We start from the raw sequence: 19,647 nt of genomic DNA, 5'->3' as shown, positions 1-19,647 counted from the left end.
GAAGCTCTAAAGGTCACTAATTCATAACTCTATAAATTATAAGATAAAGAATCCAAAAAATAATAAACACTACAAAGCCATCAAGCAGACTACTACAATGACCTCCGGTGTGTACAGGCCGCGACTACCGCCATAAGGCCAGAGAGAGAGAGACAGAGAGAGAGAGATCTATAATAGATATTTGTAAACTTCATGAATTGGGAACCCTCTCCGCATCCTGCGGAATATGAGCCCCGCTCTTTGAATACTTGGGGAGTTAAAAAATAATAATAATAGTCAGATGCTCAGGAACATCATTATCTAAAGTAGATGGGTAAATTTTCTAGCACAGAATAACTAGAATGTAAGGAACTTAGGAAAAAAAAAAAAAAAAAACGAAAAGATCAAAGCACGGCACAACAATATATAAAGAGCAAAAAACAATCAAAAAATATGTAGTAAAAACATAGCACAAAGAAAACCTCCAATAAAAAATAAAACACTACTCAATATTCTCCAAACTTGCAATAGTCTACATCATCGCCTCCACTATACCACATGAAAAATAATAATATAAATATAATAAAAAGAGGAATAAAGTAATGGTAGAATTAAACAAAGAAATGTAGAAAATTAGAGGGGGAAAAATAAATCTGAAAAAAGCAGAGCACGACACAGGCTACATATAAAGAAGAGAAAAACAATCAGAAAATATGTACTAAAAAAAACAGCACGCAGAAAACCTACAATTAAAAGAGGAAACAACTCAAAATTCTCCAAAGCTGGAATAGTCTAGGCGCCATCTCTTTTTCACCATTGTTACTCCCCACAGGCTGCACTGATTGCCAATAGGCTAGTCAAGACGCCTTGCCTTTTTCACCTAATAATCGTATTCCAACCTATTCTGTCACCGCCTTATACTAAACCAGCAAACGGAGTGTTTTTTTCAAAAAAAGAAACAAAAGAAAGCAGCCATACTCAGCCAGCCTGAAGAACAATATCATCAACATTCATTTGATTCAACATAAAAAGCATACTTGCTCATAATCCTACTCCAATCCATTTTCAAAAACCAAACCACCAGCACTTTTGCATACGCCTGTGGAGCCAACCGCACCACTTAATGGGAGGGCTCTACAGCTTCTTTGTGAGGCCCACTATTGTATTGCACCAATTTGTCTTTGACAGTAGCTACAACTTTGATGAAGAAAATCAAAGAGATCAAACAAATAGCAGTGAAAAAAATTGCAAAACGAAATTGGAAAAAATAACAAAAATATAGGCGTGGAAAAATTGGCTCAGCTTGGCTTCTTGAATCTGTACATTCACCATAATTCAGTAGCAATCCATTGCAAAAAAGGTCCAAATATTTGGCAGCTTTCGCAAGCTGCAGAGATTGCCATAAGACCAGTCAACCTGCCATGTCTCAACAAACAAAATTTTATTCGTCAGATGTAAACATCCACTATAGAAAAAAGGCCAACATCATCGCCTCCGCAAAACCAAGCAGAAACAATAATATAGTATAGCAGTTAATAATGTACAACGATAATAAAAAAAGGAATAAAAATAATCCGCACAAAACTATTCAAAAGCATACATGCATGTTGATTCAATAGGAATTCACAACGCAAAAGAAAAGGCACCAACAATTGCGTTATGCATGCACCCACACAAAGATATACAAACATATACATACATATATACCTACATTGGGGAACAAATACTATAATGGAACAGCATAAGATAGCAAAGTGAGAAAAATCAGGAAAAAAGGGAAAGAAAGAGTGACGCCCCAACATCCCAGGGGGTCACCCATCCTAGGACTACTCCCGTCCTAGCATGCTTAACTCTCTTAACCTCTTGGGCCTAACAACGGTCTAAAATTCTTAAACCGGGTTAAGAGTTTTAGCTCTATTATATCTTATATAGGATTATCTGGGGTCTCACATTCTCCCCGGCTTAAGCCCTGACGTCCTCGTTAGTCTCAGACTCACCAGTACCAGGCGATGTGAGACTCGTCTTGCTAACCTAACCGGCTTTGTGGTGAGCGGCGCTCCGCCCACAATAGTCAACAGCATGAGAGCCTCGCTCTTCCCGCTGTATAATCCTGACTTAGTCGAGACTCATCTCATATTTCCGATTGGTAATTGGCTCCGATACCAATTGGTAATTGGCTCCGAGACTCATCTCACATTTCTGATTGGTAATTGGCTCCGATACCAATTATGACGCCCCAACTTCCTAGGGAGTCACCCATCCTAGGACTACTCCCGCCCAAAATGTTTAACTCTCTTAACCTCCGATAATCCTGGCTTAGCACGTTTAACTCTCTTAACCTCTTGGACCTAAGTCACCGCCCAAAATGTTTAAGCTGGATTAAGAGTTTAGCCCTATTATATCTTATATATAGGACTATCTGGAGTCTCACAAAGAGCCGAAACTGTTGTCCATATACATATAATTACATATGCATTAGCTGGCAAACCAAAGTGATCAAAAAGCAGTAAGAATATAAATAAAGAAAAGAGAGAGTTAAACATACATACTCTTTTTTTAGACAAATCCAAATAAAACACTTGCTGAAATGCTATAGTACTAAAAAAGTAGCCAAACAATTTAATAATGTTGGACCCTATAATTTTTTTCATTCTTTTTTCATTATTACTTTTTTACTTTTTATTACTCCGTATTGCTAGCCAAGTTAGATAGTTTCATGCAGAGCACATCATGCAGACCTTGTCCATAGCATAAACGACAACATGAGAAGAAAATATGAGTCAAAGATAAAGCTAAAGAATGAAACACAGTATCAACAGCAGTATAATGCGAAAGAGTTCTAAAAAAACCTCTTTGTTACTACATAAGAGCTTATTCACATCATTCTATTTTGTGACCTTTCGTAATCGATGAATGACAAGTAGGAAAAATACTTAGAATTTAGTAAAGCATCAAAAAGCCTCCCTATTGCATATTTTTCATTTACGCCTTATTATTCAATTCCCATATAATAGATCCTCACCAATAGTCATCCAAACAAACTGAAAGTAGAAAAGAATATAAAAGCAACACCTAGATAAGTTTCAAGTAATATGCCACCAATTACCTGTTTCAGTGATTAATTTAAGTAAAATTGTGTTAGAAAATTTTCACCTTAAACACAGCATAAACCAAACATCTATTACTTTTTACTGCAAATGATGCATAATTAAAGTGAGGTAGGCTACCAATTTTTGACCAATTAAGTAAGCAACAGCCGTCACACTTCCAATATGATGTATGTTGGAACAAACTGAGCAATTGTTACGCTTCCTTTTGCAGCTGATATATATCATGATAATGCATCCTTTTGCAGCTGATATATATCATGATAATGCATCTACTAAAATAAATTCACTAATTGATCTTTCAGGAGAAAGACATTTGTCGAGCCACTCATCATATCAAAAGAACAAAAGATATATGACTGACAAATTTAATAACACTACTGAAGGCCCGTGCTTCGCGGCGGTAAATTTACGCAATTTCTAAAATATTTTGAATAGACTATTCAATATTATTTACCAAAGTTGGAATAAAAGTATATAAGAATATATTTATATGTTTTCGTCGGTATCATTTAAATTTTTAAATTTAAGTTCAAAATTTTTAAATTTCAAATCTAAATTTAAATTTCAAACTTCAACATTTTATATTATTTAAAATTTAAATTATGTAAATCCTGAGGTATAATCTTCATTCTAATCTCATCCTAATGTAAATCCTGAGGTATAATCCTTATTTTAATATCAGCTTTGCAAGTTTCCATCCAATCCCTGAAGCCTAATCTCCACTTAAGTTTCACAATTTCATCTTAAAGTGTGCCCTTGATTTAAGGTTCACCATCAAAATTTCAATTGCAAGTAAGGTAAGGCTAGCATTGGCCCTGTTAAGATGGCAATGGTAGATCAACAAAGAACCTGATTATTGCAAAACAAACTTGAGGGACTAAGTTGTCATAATAAACCTACGTGAATGAAATTGGGATCAAGTGTAAAACTGTGAGAGTAAATTTGTAAATAAATCTAATACAAATATGAGCCAAAGAGTAAAAGAGATACTCGGAACTAACCGATACATAAGCAACAACTAACAACAAGTAGGAAAAAAAAAGAGCAATCAATTCATTTAGGAGGGAGGGGGTGGTGGTTAAAGAATTAGAAAACATGAGAAAGAACATTAAAAAAATAAGTAATCTGAAAATCTGAAAATAGTTTTTTGGTTTTAGGAGGGAGGGGGTGGTGTTTAATACAACCGAAAATAGCAGTTAACTATAAAGGCAATTTCAGGAAAAGACGAAGGAAGCAGGGCATGAATACTTAAGTAGTAAAATAACGGTTCAGAATTCGCACAAAACAGTATAGAGAAAATAAGTGACATGAAAATTGGGGAACATGTAAATACCTATATGAAAATATCACATTAGTCAAGTAAATAGTCTCTTTGACAAAAGAATAATCTACTTAATGTGTTTTCATAATGCAGGAAATCAATTCTCCTATACATGATTAAACTATGCACCAATAGAGCATAAACCATTAATATCAAAAATATAATTTCGCATCGTGATTATATAGATACCTATCTCAATCTGAGCCTATTGAGCCCGATCAGGACAAATTGAACTTGTTTAACATACTCCATTGGATGAACAAATCAGCTCAATCAATTAAAAACCATGCCACAGAGAACAAATCATTATGAATTTGTCAGTTTATTGATGATGTACAAATTGAAACAGCTTGATCGGATTTACATTGTAATAAGCTGCGTTACAAATTTCATTCCTAATCAACAATTGCACTCTCAAAACTCACCTTGACCAAGCTTAAGCTTCAAAACTCACCTTCACCAAGCTTAAAATTTGAGGGCGTCCCACGGCGTCCCACAATTCCGGGTTGAGTCGAACTTGGTCCCGTCAATAAGCGCCCGAGTGTAATGCACTGCAAAATTAATCAACACTCCAAATCAGGCAAAAAACACACCAATTGATCAGACGAACCTGATTCAGTAAATCCCATTATACAGTTGAGCAAAGGTGTTAAGAGTGTTCATGGATTGTACTCCACCAGATTGAGCTTCTAATAACATAATAATAGAGTTAGTCAAAAACCTACTTAATTTCAAGATATCGTGAGTTTAATTCTCCTTGTTTGCCAATTATTCAGTATTTATTCACAGTCATTTACCAATGTGACCAACATAATATATAGCAAAACAGATAAGGAAAACCTGAACTGAACTATAATATATTTTTCTTTGAGAACCCCACAAACCAAGCATCAGTATGTTCAGCCCAATTATTTTTGGCCTAGCACCATGAAAGAGTTGAAGTTCAAACTTACTTCCAAAGTAGACTATCATCTAAAATTTGTTCGGAACTTGTGACATTTAAGGAGCAGGTCATGAAGGGGAAGGTTGCAGGCATCATAGTAAATGTTGGTAGAAAATAGGAGACCTCATAGGAGATTGGCCCTTATCATCATCGTCTTACATTTAGGGCTTGTTTGGTTCAAGGATGGAATTGGAATGGATTATGGAATGGGAATGAATTGGAATGGCAATTGAAATGGTCCACTCCCCGAAGACGTTTGGTTCATTTGTAGATTGGGAATTGGAATGAGTTATTCGCATTCCATTGTTTGGTTCATATAAACTAAAAAATTATAGAATATCATAATACTAATTTAACACTCAAATATAATATTATATTATTTAAAATTTATGAAAAATATAATATTATTCTCTAATGAGTTTTTCGAAAAAAAAAATCAAATTTATTTTTAAAAATATTTATGCAAGAAAAAAATTATAAAAAAAATTAATTAAAGAGTCGTTTTACAGGGGGTCTCTGTACATTTTTCCCATTCTAGTCCGGAACCCAAGGGGCTTTGGGTATTGAATCGCAATTGGGAAGCTAATTGGGAATTGCAATTCTAGTGTGTTAATTACAGAAAACCTTTTGGGCTTTGGGTATTGAATCGCAACCCAATGGGCTTCGGGGGGCTTCGGGAACACAATGGGCTTCGGGAATGAAATCTCATTCCGGGCTTGGAGGCTGGAATTAGTTTGAAGGCTAATGGGCCATTCCCATTCCAGTCCGGAATAGGAATCCCAAACCGATTCCTGTAAACCAAACAAAATTAATCGGATTTGATCAAACCGATTCCCATTCCATATCCAAAATGAATGAACCAAACAAGCCCTTAGATATTGTAGGGAATAGTAATAGAACTAAAGAGAAGAGTTGAGAAATAAGTAACATGGGAACTAAGGAATATGTAAATGCATAAATTCGAAAATATCACAATAGTCAAATAAATAGCATGTTTGGGATAACATCTACCAATTATTCAGTATTATTCGTATCATTTACCGAAGTGTCAAGACAAAAATATATTTTGCTCAGACTTTCCTATGAATTGAGCATCATTAGATTTACTCTGAAGCCCTCTGACCAATGCAAGCCCAAAATATACATCACAGTATCAATGCGAGCAACTGGTTGCCCGTAGACAGGCCATCCGAAGTTTGCTTGTCATTAGTTAGGAAGAAGAGCACGCCTTCTAATTATTGGAAAGAATCCGACATTCAAGGGAACGGTCATTATAACAGGTGGCAACCTTTTGCCAGTCACAGGAAAGGTCATCACAGCAAACAAAAGAGAGAGGGGATGAGCGGCTTGAGCTCTCTTTGCATAGATGTAGGTATATTTATAGAATATTAGGGAACCCGATAGCGAAAACAAATATATTCCCCTATCTTTCTAGCTTCTAGATCATTATGATTTATTTAAAATTTCATTTACAAAGTTAACTTCATAGCAGCAATATTGACATCAAACAAAGCATAACGTAAAACGAATTAGTACCCTTATGTATTATTCTATCTTAGTATGTATACGCCTCACTAAAATCAGACCCAATTATCAACTGGAGGAAAGTTTAATGGAAAAACAACTTCCACAGTAATTACAAAAAAAAAAAAAAAAAAAAAAAAACTACAGTTATAAATCTAAATAAATATGTGCAGTCTGAAAGGAAAATGTCTTGAAAAATATCAGCAGATCATGAGTCGAGGGGAGGAAAATAGGCCTCCTTATGGACCTAGAGGACATTTTTGAAGCCAGTTGCGTAGGGATTATCCCTTCCAAAGCTATTCCTTTTCTTTCATCTATCATCATTGCCCCAAAAAAATACATTCAAGAAAATAGTATTAATTAAAGAAAAAAGGGTATTACAAACATAAATCTAAATAAATTTTTGTGGATTGAAAGGGAAAAGGGAAAAAATATCAAGACAGTATAAGTCGAGAGCAGGAAAATAAGTTATAGAATAGCTGCAGTAGGAAAACCTGGAATGAAGTCTATTCCTTCTAATTCATTTTTGGCCTAAGAGCAAATGAGTTGAGTATGTAGACCAGCCTCGCCTCTTTTTTCTTTTACCCTCAGAGTCATCACTGCCGAAAAAAAAAGTATGGAAATAATGCAAAAAGCATGCAATCCCACACTATGCAGAATTGTTATGGAAGCTTCCGCTTGTTCCAAGGCAATATTTTCACACTTTTCTCAAGAAGAGGAAGAAAATGAACAGGAGCATAAAGAAATCAAGGAAATCAGGTAATATTGGAAAAATCACAATGCATTAAAGGACTGGGACAAAAGCGAAATGATAGCTAATCGATCAGTCGAAAGGCAACCAAGTAAAATGGTTCTAAACTAACAAATAAAACAAAAGCCACAAATAAAACAAAAGTTCTCTTCTAAAATTTAATGATTGAATATCTTAAGCAATCAAAATAACAAATAAAACAAAAGTTCTCTTCTAATCAAAATAAGCAAACTATTTGATAAGTTTTTTATACAAACTGTTCGATAACTACAATCGCATGAACCCAAGAATAATCAAAATAATTTAATGAAGAACATAGTAGATCGCAGGAAAAACTTATTACTAAATAACATACAAAAATTCAAAAAGCTAAGAGTTACCTATCAATAAAAACTTTAAGTACATAAAGGGCAATTACAAAGTAAGGAGAGATTCAAAATAATGTGAAAAGAAAATAAAGAAGCCCTGTACCTCCCAGATAAAATTTAGGGTATTTTGGCCATGGTTCTTATCAAAAATATTTTCAAGCTGTTTTATACCAGGTCGGTTTTATAGACGAAGGAACACCATGCCTAATCTTGAGATGATCTCGATATGATTTCCAAAATCATTTTGCAATGATCTCAATATGATTACACCTAAAATCTGCAATAAGAAAGTTGGATTGGCAATGCCTGTCATAAATACATAGTATTTGGAGCAGTGGATTACTGAGAATGACTAATGTGCAACCAGAACCATAGCCGAACACACATAGCTGCAGTCCCCCACAAATAAGTACATAACCAATAGCCACCATTGATAAGAACAATAGGAAGTGGTTGCCTATAAGTAGGCCATCCAAACTTCCACTTGTTCCAAGGCAACATTAAAGGAGCTGATAGAACTGTGGTGCAGGTTAGAAACAACAAACAGCAACACAAATTGCCATAATTGCATTACATTATAAAAAAAAAATTGCCAAAGTTCTCAAGTATGCAAAGAAGGCCCAAAAAAATTGGATGGACCAGTTAGATTCCGGCAAAAACTTGTATGTATAGAAGAATCACCGGTTGACGAAAGCAAAGATTGGCATTTCTAAAAATGTTTGGGTTAATCAATGCAATTTAGAATTATGAATTCTGATTTCAAATTACTACCAGGCATTTCGGAATTCAGCTAGGCAATTCAGAGAAGGCATACAAAAGGAGTTTTATGTGATTTTCACACACCAGAATTTAGCTAGATAAATTAGAATTCAGCTAGGTAATTAAAAATTCAGCTAGGCAATTCAGAATTCCATGAGGAATAAGATAAATCAGAATTCAGGTAGGTAATTAAGAATTCAGCTAGGCAATTCAGAATTCCATGAAGAATATAGGGAAAATAAATATACCTTGTTCACAGTCTCCTAGCCATAAAACATTATTAGTTTGGCGCCGAGGCTGGCTTTGCTAGTAGCATTAACTGCTTGAGAACCCACATGCACACCGAAAGTATTCCAAGTACAAATAAGAGCAACCGGCTGCCTATAGAGCAAGCCGTCCAAAGTACACCCATCGCCCCATGACCACCCAAGAAGGTCGGGCCTTCCTTAATTACTGCAACCATTTGACATTCAAGAAGAAGGCTATCATAGCATGGGAATTCAGAATTCAACTAGGCAATTTGGAATTACACGAAGAATATAGGGAAAACAAAAATACTTTGCTCAGACTCCCCTAGGCATTAATTGCTAACTACATAAGAACTGACATGCACATCGACAGCATTCCGAATACAAATAAGAGCAACTGGTTGCCTAAAGAATAGGCCATCCAAAGTACACCCATCACCAACCAAGAAGGTCCACATCTCTCTCAATCATCGCAACCATCTGACATTCAAGGGGAAGGTCATCATAGCATAAGAATAGGAAAGCTAACTACATAAGAACCCACATGCACATCGACAGTATTCCGAATACAAATAAGAACAACTGGTTGCCTAAAGAATAGGCCATCCAAAGTACACCCGTCACCAACCAAGAAGGTCCGCATCTCTCTCAATCATCGCAACCATCTGACATTCAAGGGGAAGGTCATCATAGCATAAGAATAGGAGAGCTAACTACATAAGAACTCACATGCACATCGACAGTATTCCGAATACAAATAAGAGCAACTGGTTGCCTAAAGAATAGGCCATCCAAAGTACACCCATCACCAACCAAGAAGGTCCGCATCTCTCTCAATCATCGCAACCATCTGACATTCAAGGGGAAGGTCATCATAGCATAAGAATAGGAGAGCTAACTACATAAGAACCCACATGCACATCGACAGTATTCCGAATACAAATAAGAGCAACTGGTTGCCTAAAGAATAGGCCATCCAAAGTACACCCATCACCAACCAAGAAGATCCGCATCTCTCTCAATCATCGCAACCATCTGACATTCAAGGGGAAGGTCATCGTAGCATAAGAATAGGAAAGCTAAATTCTGATTACATTCAAGAGCAACCGCTTCACATTCTTCATGGAATTCCGAATGGCCTGGCTGAATTCTGAACTACCTAGCTGAATTCTGAAATTGGAATTCAAAATTCTGAATTCTGAATTGCATGAAGATATTCGCTATATATAAAAGGTAGAATTAAGTGGATACTTCTCTTCCATGTTAAAAAAATCCCAGTAAGAATTTGATTCCAATGTTGACAGCCAAAACCAAGGCACATAATAAAAATTCTTAGAGGAAAATGGAACCAAAATTATTTAATTCTCAAATCCATACCTTCCCAGCACCAAGCTTCCACAATTTTAATCTTTCCAACACATAGTGAAAGAATCCGCAAACATCAAGCAATAGCATCTATATAATATAGTTAATTTGGTTAGCTTAAATGCATTTCAAAGGAAACTGATTTGTATGGAAAGCAGTCAAGAGCTGATAGAGGAGGCATCCACTTACTATGCAATCTTAGAAAAATGAGCTAATTGATACCATCGAAATTAATCAAAATCCCACAAAAAATCTTAAGAAAAAAAAAATTCAATGAGGATTTTTTTTTTTTACCAAACAGCTGAAGAATTCATACAAAACACATAAAAAACTCAATCTGATACCCGAAAATGAAATTGGCGCAGGAAATAAGATAAAACTTAACTGGTATCGAAAATAAATTCAAGTTCTTTCTACGGAAAAAAAAAATGTATAAATCAAAAGCCATAATATACATGTTTGGACGATTTGGGTACAAAAAAAGGAACCAATTCAGTTGAAAACAGATGTTTTTTTAACCTCTCAAACATTAACTAACAATCCAAATCATCACATGTTGAACCTAAGCAAGTAAAACATTAAGCAGCTATCTAAATCATTACTTGCTGAGCTTAAGTATAATGAGTAGAGCACCCAAACTCCCCACTGCAGTATAAAATGGATGCTTGCAAGAAAGATGAAAAGCTCTATATTAAATCAGCTTGTGAAAATCACACCAAATAGTATACATGAATGAGTATAATAAACAAAAAATAATGTGAAAAGAAAATCAACTAATACTCCACATAAAATAGCTACTGTCAAACACCTTTTGATGATAGAATATCCGAATTAGTAAAAGAAAGTATAGAAAGGATTGCGCTACTCTTAGGCTACTTTATAGAAAGGATTCAAAATAGCTATTTTAAAGTAGCGATTAAGTGAGTTACTTTACCAAATGCCTACTTTATAAAATAGCTCACTTAATCGCAACCTCATAGGTGTCAAAATGATCTTTTATGCCTATTCAGAAAGTATAGAGTAGCCATTTTATATTTCTATAAAATAGCTCACTTTCTTTTAATCTCACATGTTTTGATACATACCGACACGCGTGGACGGGGATGGATTTTGAGACCCTCTCCGCGCAATAGAGGAGCTGCTTCTTAGCCGCCGCCGATGGGATCGTACGGCATGTACCGTTTGGGTTCACTAACTCAAAAGTGAGAAGGCTCAGAGAGCATGGAAAGTGTTAGAACTACCTGACAGCCAAACATCAACATCCAAAATTTGTTTCTAGCAAGAGCAAAATCAGAGTAAAAAGGAAAATTTCCACTAAGGATTATTCCACTAATCAGTGATCCTACTATTCTACAATGAGCAAAATAACAAATCCAACATCAGAAGAATCGCCAAACAAATTTCGGCTGCAATCAACGAACAAAGCAACAACTCAACTCTTACAAAAGTAAAATAACAATCAAATTCAGAGATCGCAACATGTATAGGAATCCCCACAATTCAGCTGTTCCAAAAGTAAAACAGCAACGAAACCTCCCCAATCCGATTCACAGATCCAAATTTGCATCCAAATTTCAACTTGGGGAGGATTTAAACACACGCAGAGATCGCGATTGCGCGATTGTACCACAATTATCGCGCGATTTAGACCGAATAAAAAGGAGAGACGACAAAAAGGGATTAGATCTAAGCGTGTAATACCTCGAAGCTTCCGCAATCGATCGATCGATCCCTCTCCGATGCCCGCGGAGCGCCCTGCGATCGGCTCGGCATTTCGTCGAACAGGGCGCGAGGGCCAGGGAGAGGGCGCGGGGGCCTGTGAGCTCCGATCAATCGCGTGATGGGGAAGATCCTCGCAGATCGGAGAAAGATGAGAGGCAGGATCGGGGAGAGAGAGATCTGCAGGATCTACAGATCCACAGGGCGACAACCCTCCATGCCCTGCGGGATCTGCGATCGCAGGAACGGATGGGTAGTGGTGGGGAGATGGCATACTGCGACAACTCTCCGAGCCCTACGGGCTTTGCGGAACCACAGGGGATAGGAAGGGCGACAAAGGAAAGAGACGGGCAGAAGGGCGCGGGAATGCAGGATCTGCGATCGCAGGAACGGGTGGGTGGTGGTGGGGGGATGGCATACTGCGACAACTCTCCGAGCCCTGCAGGCTGTGCGGAACCACAGGGGACAGAAAGGGCGACAAAGGAAAGAGGCGGGCAGAGGGGCGCGGGAATCGCGGGTGAGAGAGGGTAGGGATCGAAGGCGCGCGAGAGGGAACGAAAGACACGGGACGGACGACATGTAAGCCCACGCCGTGCGCCCGCACGTACGGGGGGAGCGACAACTCTCCGCATCCTGCGGGATTTGCGAGGGTTGCGCGCGACCCGCGCCCGTGCCCGCCGCTGCCACCCACTACGCTCGCCCGCGCTGGGAAAAAAAAATAGTGGGGGCCACTGAAGCCCCCCGCCAAACGCGAGGATGCTTCGAAGGGGCACGAGAGGGAATGGTAGAGAGGGAGACGCTGAGGAGCCGACACGTCGGCCACAGTAAAACTCAGGATTCATTATATCTATAGATATGGTTACCAATAGGTAATCCCATCTTGTTCTACACATTGCATCTTAGTCCTAAAATAGGTATTTTAATTGCACACACTATAAACAATGAATAATGTCTGATAGTCAGATGCTCAAACAACCTTCCAAGATGGATTGCGTATAGATCTAAAAATGAATATAATTAAAGGTATGGCTTTTAGATCTCTTTTTTTTTGGATGCATAAGTAGAGACATACAAACCACAAAAATCAAACTCCTTTTATAGTTAGCTTGACCAATTCTGACACCATGCGATCTAAATATAAAAGAGGTCTAAAACAAACAACGAAAATCTCAAAACTTGACTTCACTGTTACCAACCCTCAAGTGAAAAGCTATTTGGACGTAAGTCAAGCAAGTTCAACAAAACATGGTGTTCACCAAACTTTCCTTCCAGCCAATATTTTTAGCAAACAAAAAAGTTCTAATGATCGAACTGACTTGAGTCTCCAAAGTAGTCGTTTATTTAAAAATTGCCTATGGTTGATTTGGGTCCCACACATTTCGTCATATAGAAAGCAAGGCTGTGCTTTGAGTTTGACCAATATGCAGACATAAAGAAACACACAATTATGAAAGAAAACAAGGATTTGAGGAAATGGGAGGCCTCACATTTAATCCACTGGTTGTGGAGCACCAATTACAGCAATTGCAAGTCACCTACAACATATCGCTTCTGGTACGGGTTTGCCAATTGCATAGAGGTGAAGCAAAGCCTAAAAATCTTAGAACTCAAAATCATAAAAATCCACAGAAAAAGAAATTATCGCCACAGAACAAAAACTGACTGTTTCTTTCCTTTCAAGATAATAAACCATATTTTGAGATAATTAATGATTCAATACGAAGAATGCTAAACTTTTAATCGGTGAAAAGAAAAACTAAAGGCCAATATACAAAGGCCCTAATACAAAGGCACATTATACAACAGACTAATCAAAACCTTCTGAGAGATTTTCGCCAAAAAGCTAATCCAATCATAAACATCATATAAATTAAAACAAACAGACATGAAGAAATAAAAAAACAGAGTTCTGCACTGCTATTTAAGTTCCTTCACGTTTTTTTTATCATCATTGCTCCATGATGGACCAGGACGGTAAAAAGGTAAGCAGTTGTACAAAAGCAAGCAAAGAATGATAAAAATGGCAAAGACAACCCTGCACTTGTACATAACAACGAAAGGACCGAAAGAAGCCAACCTAAGCTAAGACACGCGGCCAACATTCTGTGCTACAAAGAAACCACCAAGCTAAAGCTAATACCGATGCCTAAAGCACTCATTTGGCATTAAATCACAGAATACAAATACCTGAAATGAATAATATACAACAAAAAACAAGAAATGAGAAATATCTAAATTTTATTGATAAATAAATTATCTCTCACTGAACAACCATTTGAACAATGTCCGGAAACCACTCGACTGCTGAGACTAAAGAGTACACGATGAAAAGCGAAAACCAAGAATCCTGTAACAGAGCATAAGTGGTCATAGATCTCACCTCAAAAAGGAGGCTCTTTTTGGGTTATTTGCGGCCTTTCTACCGCAGCTTCTCCTTGACCGAGTACTTCTTGGCGGCCTCGCGAACCTGCTCGATGTAGCCCTCGATGGGCGGCGTGAGGGTGGCCATGAACCTGTTGGCCGGGAACGGCGTCAGGTCGGGCACCAGGGCGGCGGCCCGGAGGTGGTCGGGCAGGGCGGCAACGGCCGCCTTCTTGAGGCGGAGGAGGTTGGACTCGGCGGCCTGCCGCGCACGGTGGCGGCGCATGAGCACCCGGCTGTACTCCTTGGCGAGGCGGCGGCCGTCCTCGACGGTGAGCTCGTAGCTGGGGATGGCGTCGGCGTCGACGAGGCCGAGGGTGATGGGGTCGAGGCCCGGGGTGCCCATGAGGACGCGCTCCTCCTCGGAGGCGGCGGGGCTCTTCTTGGACCGGGCCTTGGCGAGGTCGAGCTCGCGCTGGCGCTCCTTGGAGATGAGGCCGAGCTTCTCGCGCTCGGCCTCGCGGCGGCGGTCTTTGGGGGAGAGGTGGCGGAGCGGGGTGGGGGCGGAGAGGCAGGAGGAGACCATCTGGTTGAGGCGCTCCACGGCGTCGCGGTGGGACCGGCCGCCGCGGGACGCCGCGGAGGAGTCGTCGCCGCCGCCGCCNTTTTTTTTTCTTCTTCGACTCTCCTCCACTATCTTCGACGACGACGCCTCTCTTGCTCTTCTCCGCCCTTCTCGTCCTCTCCCTCTCCCTCTTCCTCTGCCGCCTCCGACGACGATGCATATTCGTCGGCACCGACGCCGTGGAGGTCACTGCGGCGTTGTAGCCTCGGAGCAGGAGGTCCTTAGCGACATCGTCGAAGGCGCCGTGGAGAGGGGTGACAAAAAAAAATTATAAAAGAAGCAAGAAAAAAAAAGATAAAAAATTATAAAAAAAGAAGGATGAAGATAAAATTGCATCGTTAACTGTAAAAAGAATTATAAGTTGCACTATTTAAAATATAAACTGTAGCTTTAAGATAAAAATTACACTCTTTCAACGAAAATTACACTTTTTTGGAGATATTTACATTGTTTCTCCTCTTATTTTACTCTTTCAGATATAAACTGCACCACTAAAATAAAAGTTACACTCTTTAAACAAAAGTTGCACTGTTTTTCCTCTTGTTGCACCATTTCTTCTCTTGTTACACTATTTTTTTATCTTAAATTGCACAAACTTAAGAGATATTTATACTGTTTCTCCTCTTGTTGCACTGTTTTTCCTCTTGTTGTACTATTTCTCATCTTATTACACAGTTTCTCCTCTTAAAGGGTGCAGTTTAAGATAAAAACAGTGTAACAGGAGGAGAAATAGTGCAATAAGAGAAGAAACAGTACAACAAGAGGAGAAACAGTATAAATATCTCTTAAATGGGTGCAGTTTAAGAAACAGTGTAAGAAGAGGAGAAATAGTGTAACAAGAGAAGAAAGCAGTATAAATATCTCTTAAAAGGGTGCAGTTTAAGATAAAAAACAGTATAACAAGAGGAGAAATGGTGCAACAAGAGGACAAACAGTGCAACTTTTGTTTAAAGAGTGTAACTTTCATCTTAATGGATACAGTTTACATCTGAAAGAGTGTAATAAGAAGAGAAACAGTGTAAATATTTCTCAAAGAGTGTAATTTTCGTTTAAAGAGTGTAGTTTTCATCTTAAAGCTGCAGTTTACATCTTAATAGTGCAACTTATAATTTTTTTTGCAATTAACGATACAATTTGATGTTCATCCTTCTTTTTATATAATTTTTTATCTTTATTTTTTTTCTGTTTTTTCTATAATTTTTTTTGTCACCTTCTCTGCCAACAACCACGGTGCCGGCGACGACACCGCTAAGGACCCCCGCTCCGAGCCTGTAGCGCCGCAGCGACCTCCACGGTGTCGACGTCGGCGCCGGCGAAGATGCATCGTCGTCGGAGGCGGCAGAGAATGAGGGAGAGGGAGAGATGAGAAGGGCGGGGAAGGAAGAGAAGGACGAGAGAGGCATCGTCGTCGGAGACGGTGGAGAAGAGTCGGAGAAGAAAAGAAAAGAAAAAAGCAAAAAAAAAAAAAGTCGCGGCCCGGCCTTAACGGGGTCGGAGGCGAGGAAGGTGGGAGGTGCATGGACGAGGGCAAGGGCGAGGGAGAGGGCGAGGGCTAGAGAATGAGGGTGAGAGGTGAGACGGACCGTTTTGCCTTCGCTCTGCCAGCGAGAAAAAAAAAGAACGAGAGAAACGAAGAGGAGAGAGAAAGAGGAAAGCGAAAAAGTAAAAAGGGTATTTTAGTCAGTTTGCTGAAAAAGTGGACCGAATCTGCAAAAACGAAAAAGGTGGCCCGGTTTTGCAAAAGCCCAAAATAAGTGGATTTTTTATGCAAATTGGCCATTATAATATATAACATATTATATTTATATAATTTAGTTTAATTCAATTTATAAGTTTAATTAAGTTTGAAATTAAGAATTGGAATAGCACTGTTCCACCAAAATGGTGGAATAGCAAATCCCTTGCTATTCCGGGATAACCGGGAATAGCAAGGTTTGACCGGGATAAAATATTCCGGCCAAATTTCATCCCGTTTGACTGAATAGCAGGGATAACTTTCGTTATCCCCGCTTATCCCACGATCCAAACGGGGCCTTAGTGCGCATTTGATACTCAGATAGCTTCAGCAGCTGTTGCGTTTCGTATCCACGCTGTTAGTGCGCATTTGATACTCGAATAGCTTCTGAAACTGTTGCGGTTCATATCCACGCTGTTAGTGCGCATTTGATACGCTAATAGTTTAGGAGCTGTAGTTTGTTCGTATCGCCGCAGTTTGTTGGCGGTGGATACCCAGGATAGAGTAGAATGTATTTACGCTCGTGCTGAGATGCCGAGCTTATTTTTACAGCAGTGTTTAGGCTAATCCGAACTGTCGGGTGCTGTTGAGGTTGATGGTGGGCCCAGTTTGCTGTTTTTATATCAGAATGTGCCGAGGGCACGTGAGTTTGATTGTTAGACTCTGTTTACTTGACTATAGCCTGTGAGAGCCTGATTGAGCTCGGCAGAGATACGCTTGGATCCTCGGTTGGGTAGCGCCCACGAGTGCCACTCCGGAGTCGGGCTTCGTGCTTTTGCGTTGTTGTCGGTTTGTCCTGGTTGGACACGCTCTCCACTGACGACCCAGCGTGGTGGTAGTTAGTATTGCTTCGACAGGCAGGATGGGTGTGTTCATAGTCCCTAGTGAGTTTTGGGTTATACAGTGCATTATCATACCTACAGATTGTCGAATAGGGATAGTACAATAGCATATAACTGTAGAGTTTTTTCAGCTTTCTTACTATCTTTGAGCATACATCTGTAGACTTAGTGGGTGAGCCGTTGAGGTCGGTAGCGGTACCCACTGAGGACTACTTCTACTTCTTTTTGCAGTAGTTCTCACGCCCAGTGGTGGATCTTTTGCAGAGCCCTCTTCTTCGGCTGCTGCAGTCACGGATACGGATCGTGAAAAGAGAGTCGCGAGCTAGACTCCTTCCCAGTTGTTACTGATCTAGAGCTTACCAGCTATAGGTAGTGGTAGTTTTGGTTCTTATACATACTGATGGTTGTATCTCGCTGGAGCGAGTGATTTTGTATACCGGGATCCTATGTATGTATAGTGAACCTTTATTTTATATATGTTTATCTTTTTAGCAGCTCTATACTACTGGTTGCAGTGTTGTATGATTACAGGTACAAGTACAGCTATCGCTTCGTATATAGGAAAAATTTCTATGTATACGGCGGGTCTGTTAGCGTGCCTGAAAAAACGAGTAATCCGGGGCATGACAATCATCGATTCGGAAGCTCTATCATCGAAAACAACTTATGAGTACGAGGGCGATCGTACTCATAATAGTATAATAGCCGGACTCTATATATATATATATATATAGAGTCCGGCTACTATACTATCGGTAGCACGGGGCCTCCTGTGCTATCAAGTTGTTTTCGATGATGCGGCTTCCAAATCGACGATCGGCTCCGTTAGACTTGATCTACACTATTAAGAGTGAGAGAGAGAGAAAGAGAGAGAGAGAGGAAAGAGAGAGAAAGAGAGAGAGAGAGAGGGAGCTAGGGGAGAAAGAAAGAGAGAGAGAGAAAGAGAGGCAGAGAGAGGGAGAGAGAGAATTTTAAACTTTTAATTCCCAAATTTTATACTTTATATTTAAAATTTAAATTTAAATGTTAACAGATAATATTTATTTCAAATTTAATCTTCAAAGCTTAAAATTTTAAAATTTTAAACTCTATAAAGTTAATTAATTAATTAAATTTATTAATAATGTTATATATAATATAATTAATTAGTTTATTAATAATACATATAATAAATCGGGCTTCAAACTTCAAATTTTTTTTTATCCCTTTTTATTTAAATAATTTTTTTTAATTTTTCTCTCTCTTCAATTTAGATTTAAAAATTAAAAAATTAAAAAAGTTTGTTCAAAATATTTTAAAAATTGCGTAAATTTTCCGCCGCGAAGCGCGGGCCTTCACTAGTTCATTATAATTGTTGCCTCAGGGTCACGAAGTCCCACTTTGCTAAGGAGATGCTTAGTTCGGCGTAAAACGAATCGAAAAATTATTTTCGGTATGAAAATATTTTTCTAGTTATTTGGCTCGACTACGGATTTGAAAAAAAAATTAAAATTTTTATTTTTCCACTATTTTTCGATAGAAAATGAAAATTCAAACTGTAATTTTTTTTTTCACGGAAAATATTTTTATACAAATTATTTTTTATGATTTTACTTGAAGCAAATGGACCCTAACACCTATCGGCCCTTAATCTGGTACCGCTATACTCGCATCTTCTCCTTTCCCACTCACTCCCTGTTTAACCCTAAACCCCTTTCACCCAACCCAATTTCTTCCATAGATAGACGAGAGAGAGAGAGAGAGAGAGAGAGAGAGAGAGAGTAACCCTAATAAAGAGACAATGATCCGGCGAAGCCCTAACCCCTCGAGGCTCCTCTGCTCGCTCCGAACCCTAACCCTAGCTCCTGCTCCACCGCCGCAGCACCACCAGCTCCAGCAGCGCGCGCCGGTGAGCGGCACCGCCAAGGGCAAGGGCAAGCTCAAGTCGGGGCAGCCTCTGAAGCGCTCCTCCATCCCCAAGAAGCGAACCCTCGGGCGGCGGCGCGGCGACGACTCCT

At 39.0% G+C, this 19,647-nt stretch overlaps 2 protein-coding genes and 1 long non-coding RNA gene across 5 annotated transcripts in view; 1 reads left to right on the top strand and 2 right to left on the bottom strand.

The window, feature by feature from the left end:
• LOC109727563 lies at positions 998-13,568 on the bottom strand. 3 transcript variants are annotated; one of them, XR_002220792.1, is made up of 4 exons: positions 11,454-13,568; positions 10,381-10,458; positions 4,865-4,961; positions 998-1,395 (listed from the first exon to the last, which is right to left on the bottom strand). It is a non-coding gene; the product is annotated as an uncharacterized LOC109727563 (long non-coding RNA). The 3 variants fall into 3 exon arrangements; XR_002220790.1 differs by having other exon boundaries at positions 10,381-13,568; XR_002220791.1 differs by lacking the exons at positions 10,381-10,458; positions 11,454-13,568 and adding an exon at positions 7,372-9,717.
• Positions 14,216-15,115, bottom strand: LOC109727562 (the record flags this gene model as incomplete). The annotated part of the gene is made up of 1 exon (XM_020257704.1): positions 14,216-15,115. A coding segment is annotated over one exon (609 nt), but the record flags the coding sequence as incomplete, so codon positions are not given.
• LOC109727561 overlaps positions 19,431-19,647 on the top strand; it is a 12,685-nt gene continuing 12,468 nt past the window's right edge. Inside the window, exon 1 of the mRNA XM_020257703.1 lies at positions 19,431-19,563. Within this exon, the coding sequence (XP_020113292.1) occupies positions 19,431-19,563 (133 nt within the window). The remainder of the gene's footprint in view (positions 19,564-19,647) is intronic.

This window comes from Ananas comosus, linkage group 22, assembly GCF_001540865.1.
Source record: "Ananas comosus cultivar F153 linkage group 22, ASM154086v1, whole genome shotgun sequence".
Lineage (NCBI taxonomy): Eukaryota > Viridiplantae > Streptophyta > Magnoliopsida > Poales > Bromeliaceae > Ananas > Ananas comosus.
Note: the sequence above shows the minus strand (reverse complement) of the source record. Positions and strands in the feature narration are given on the sequence as shown.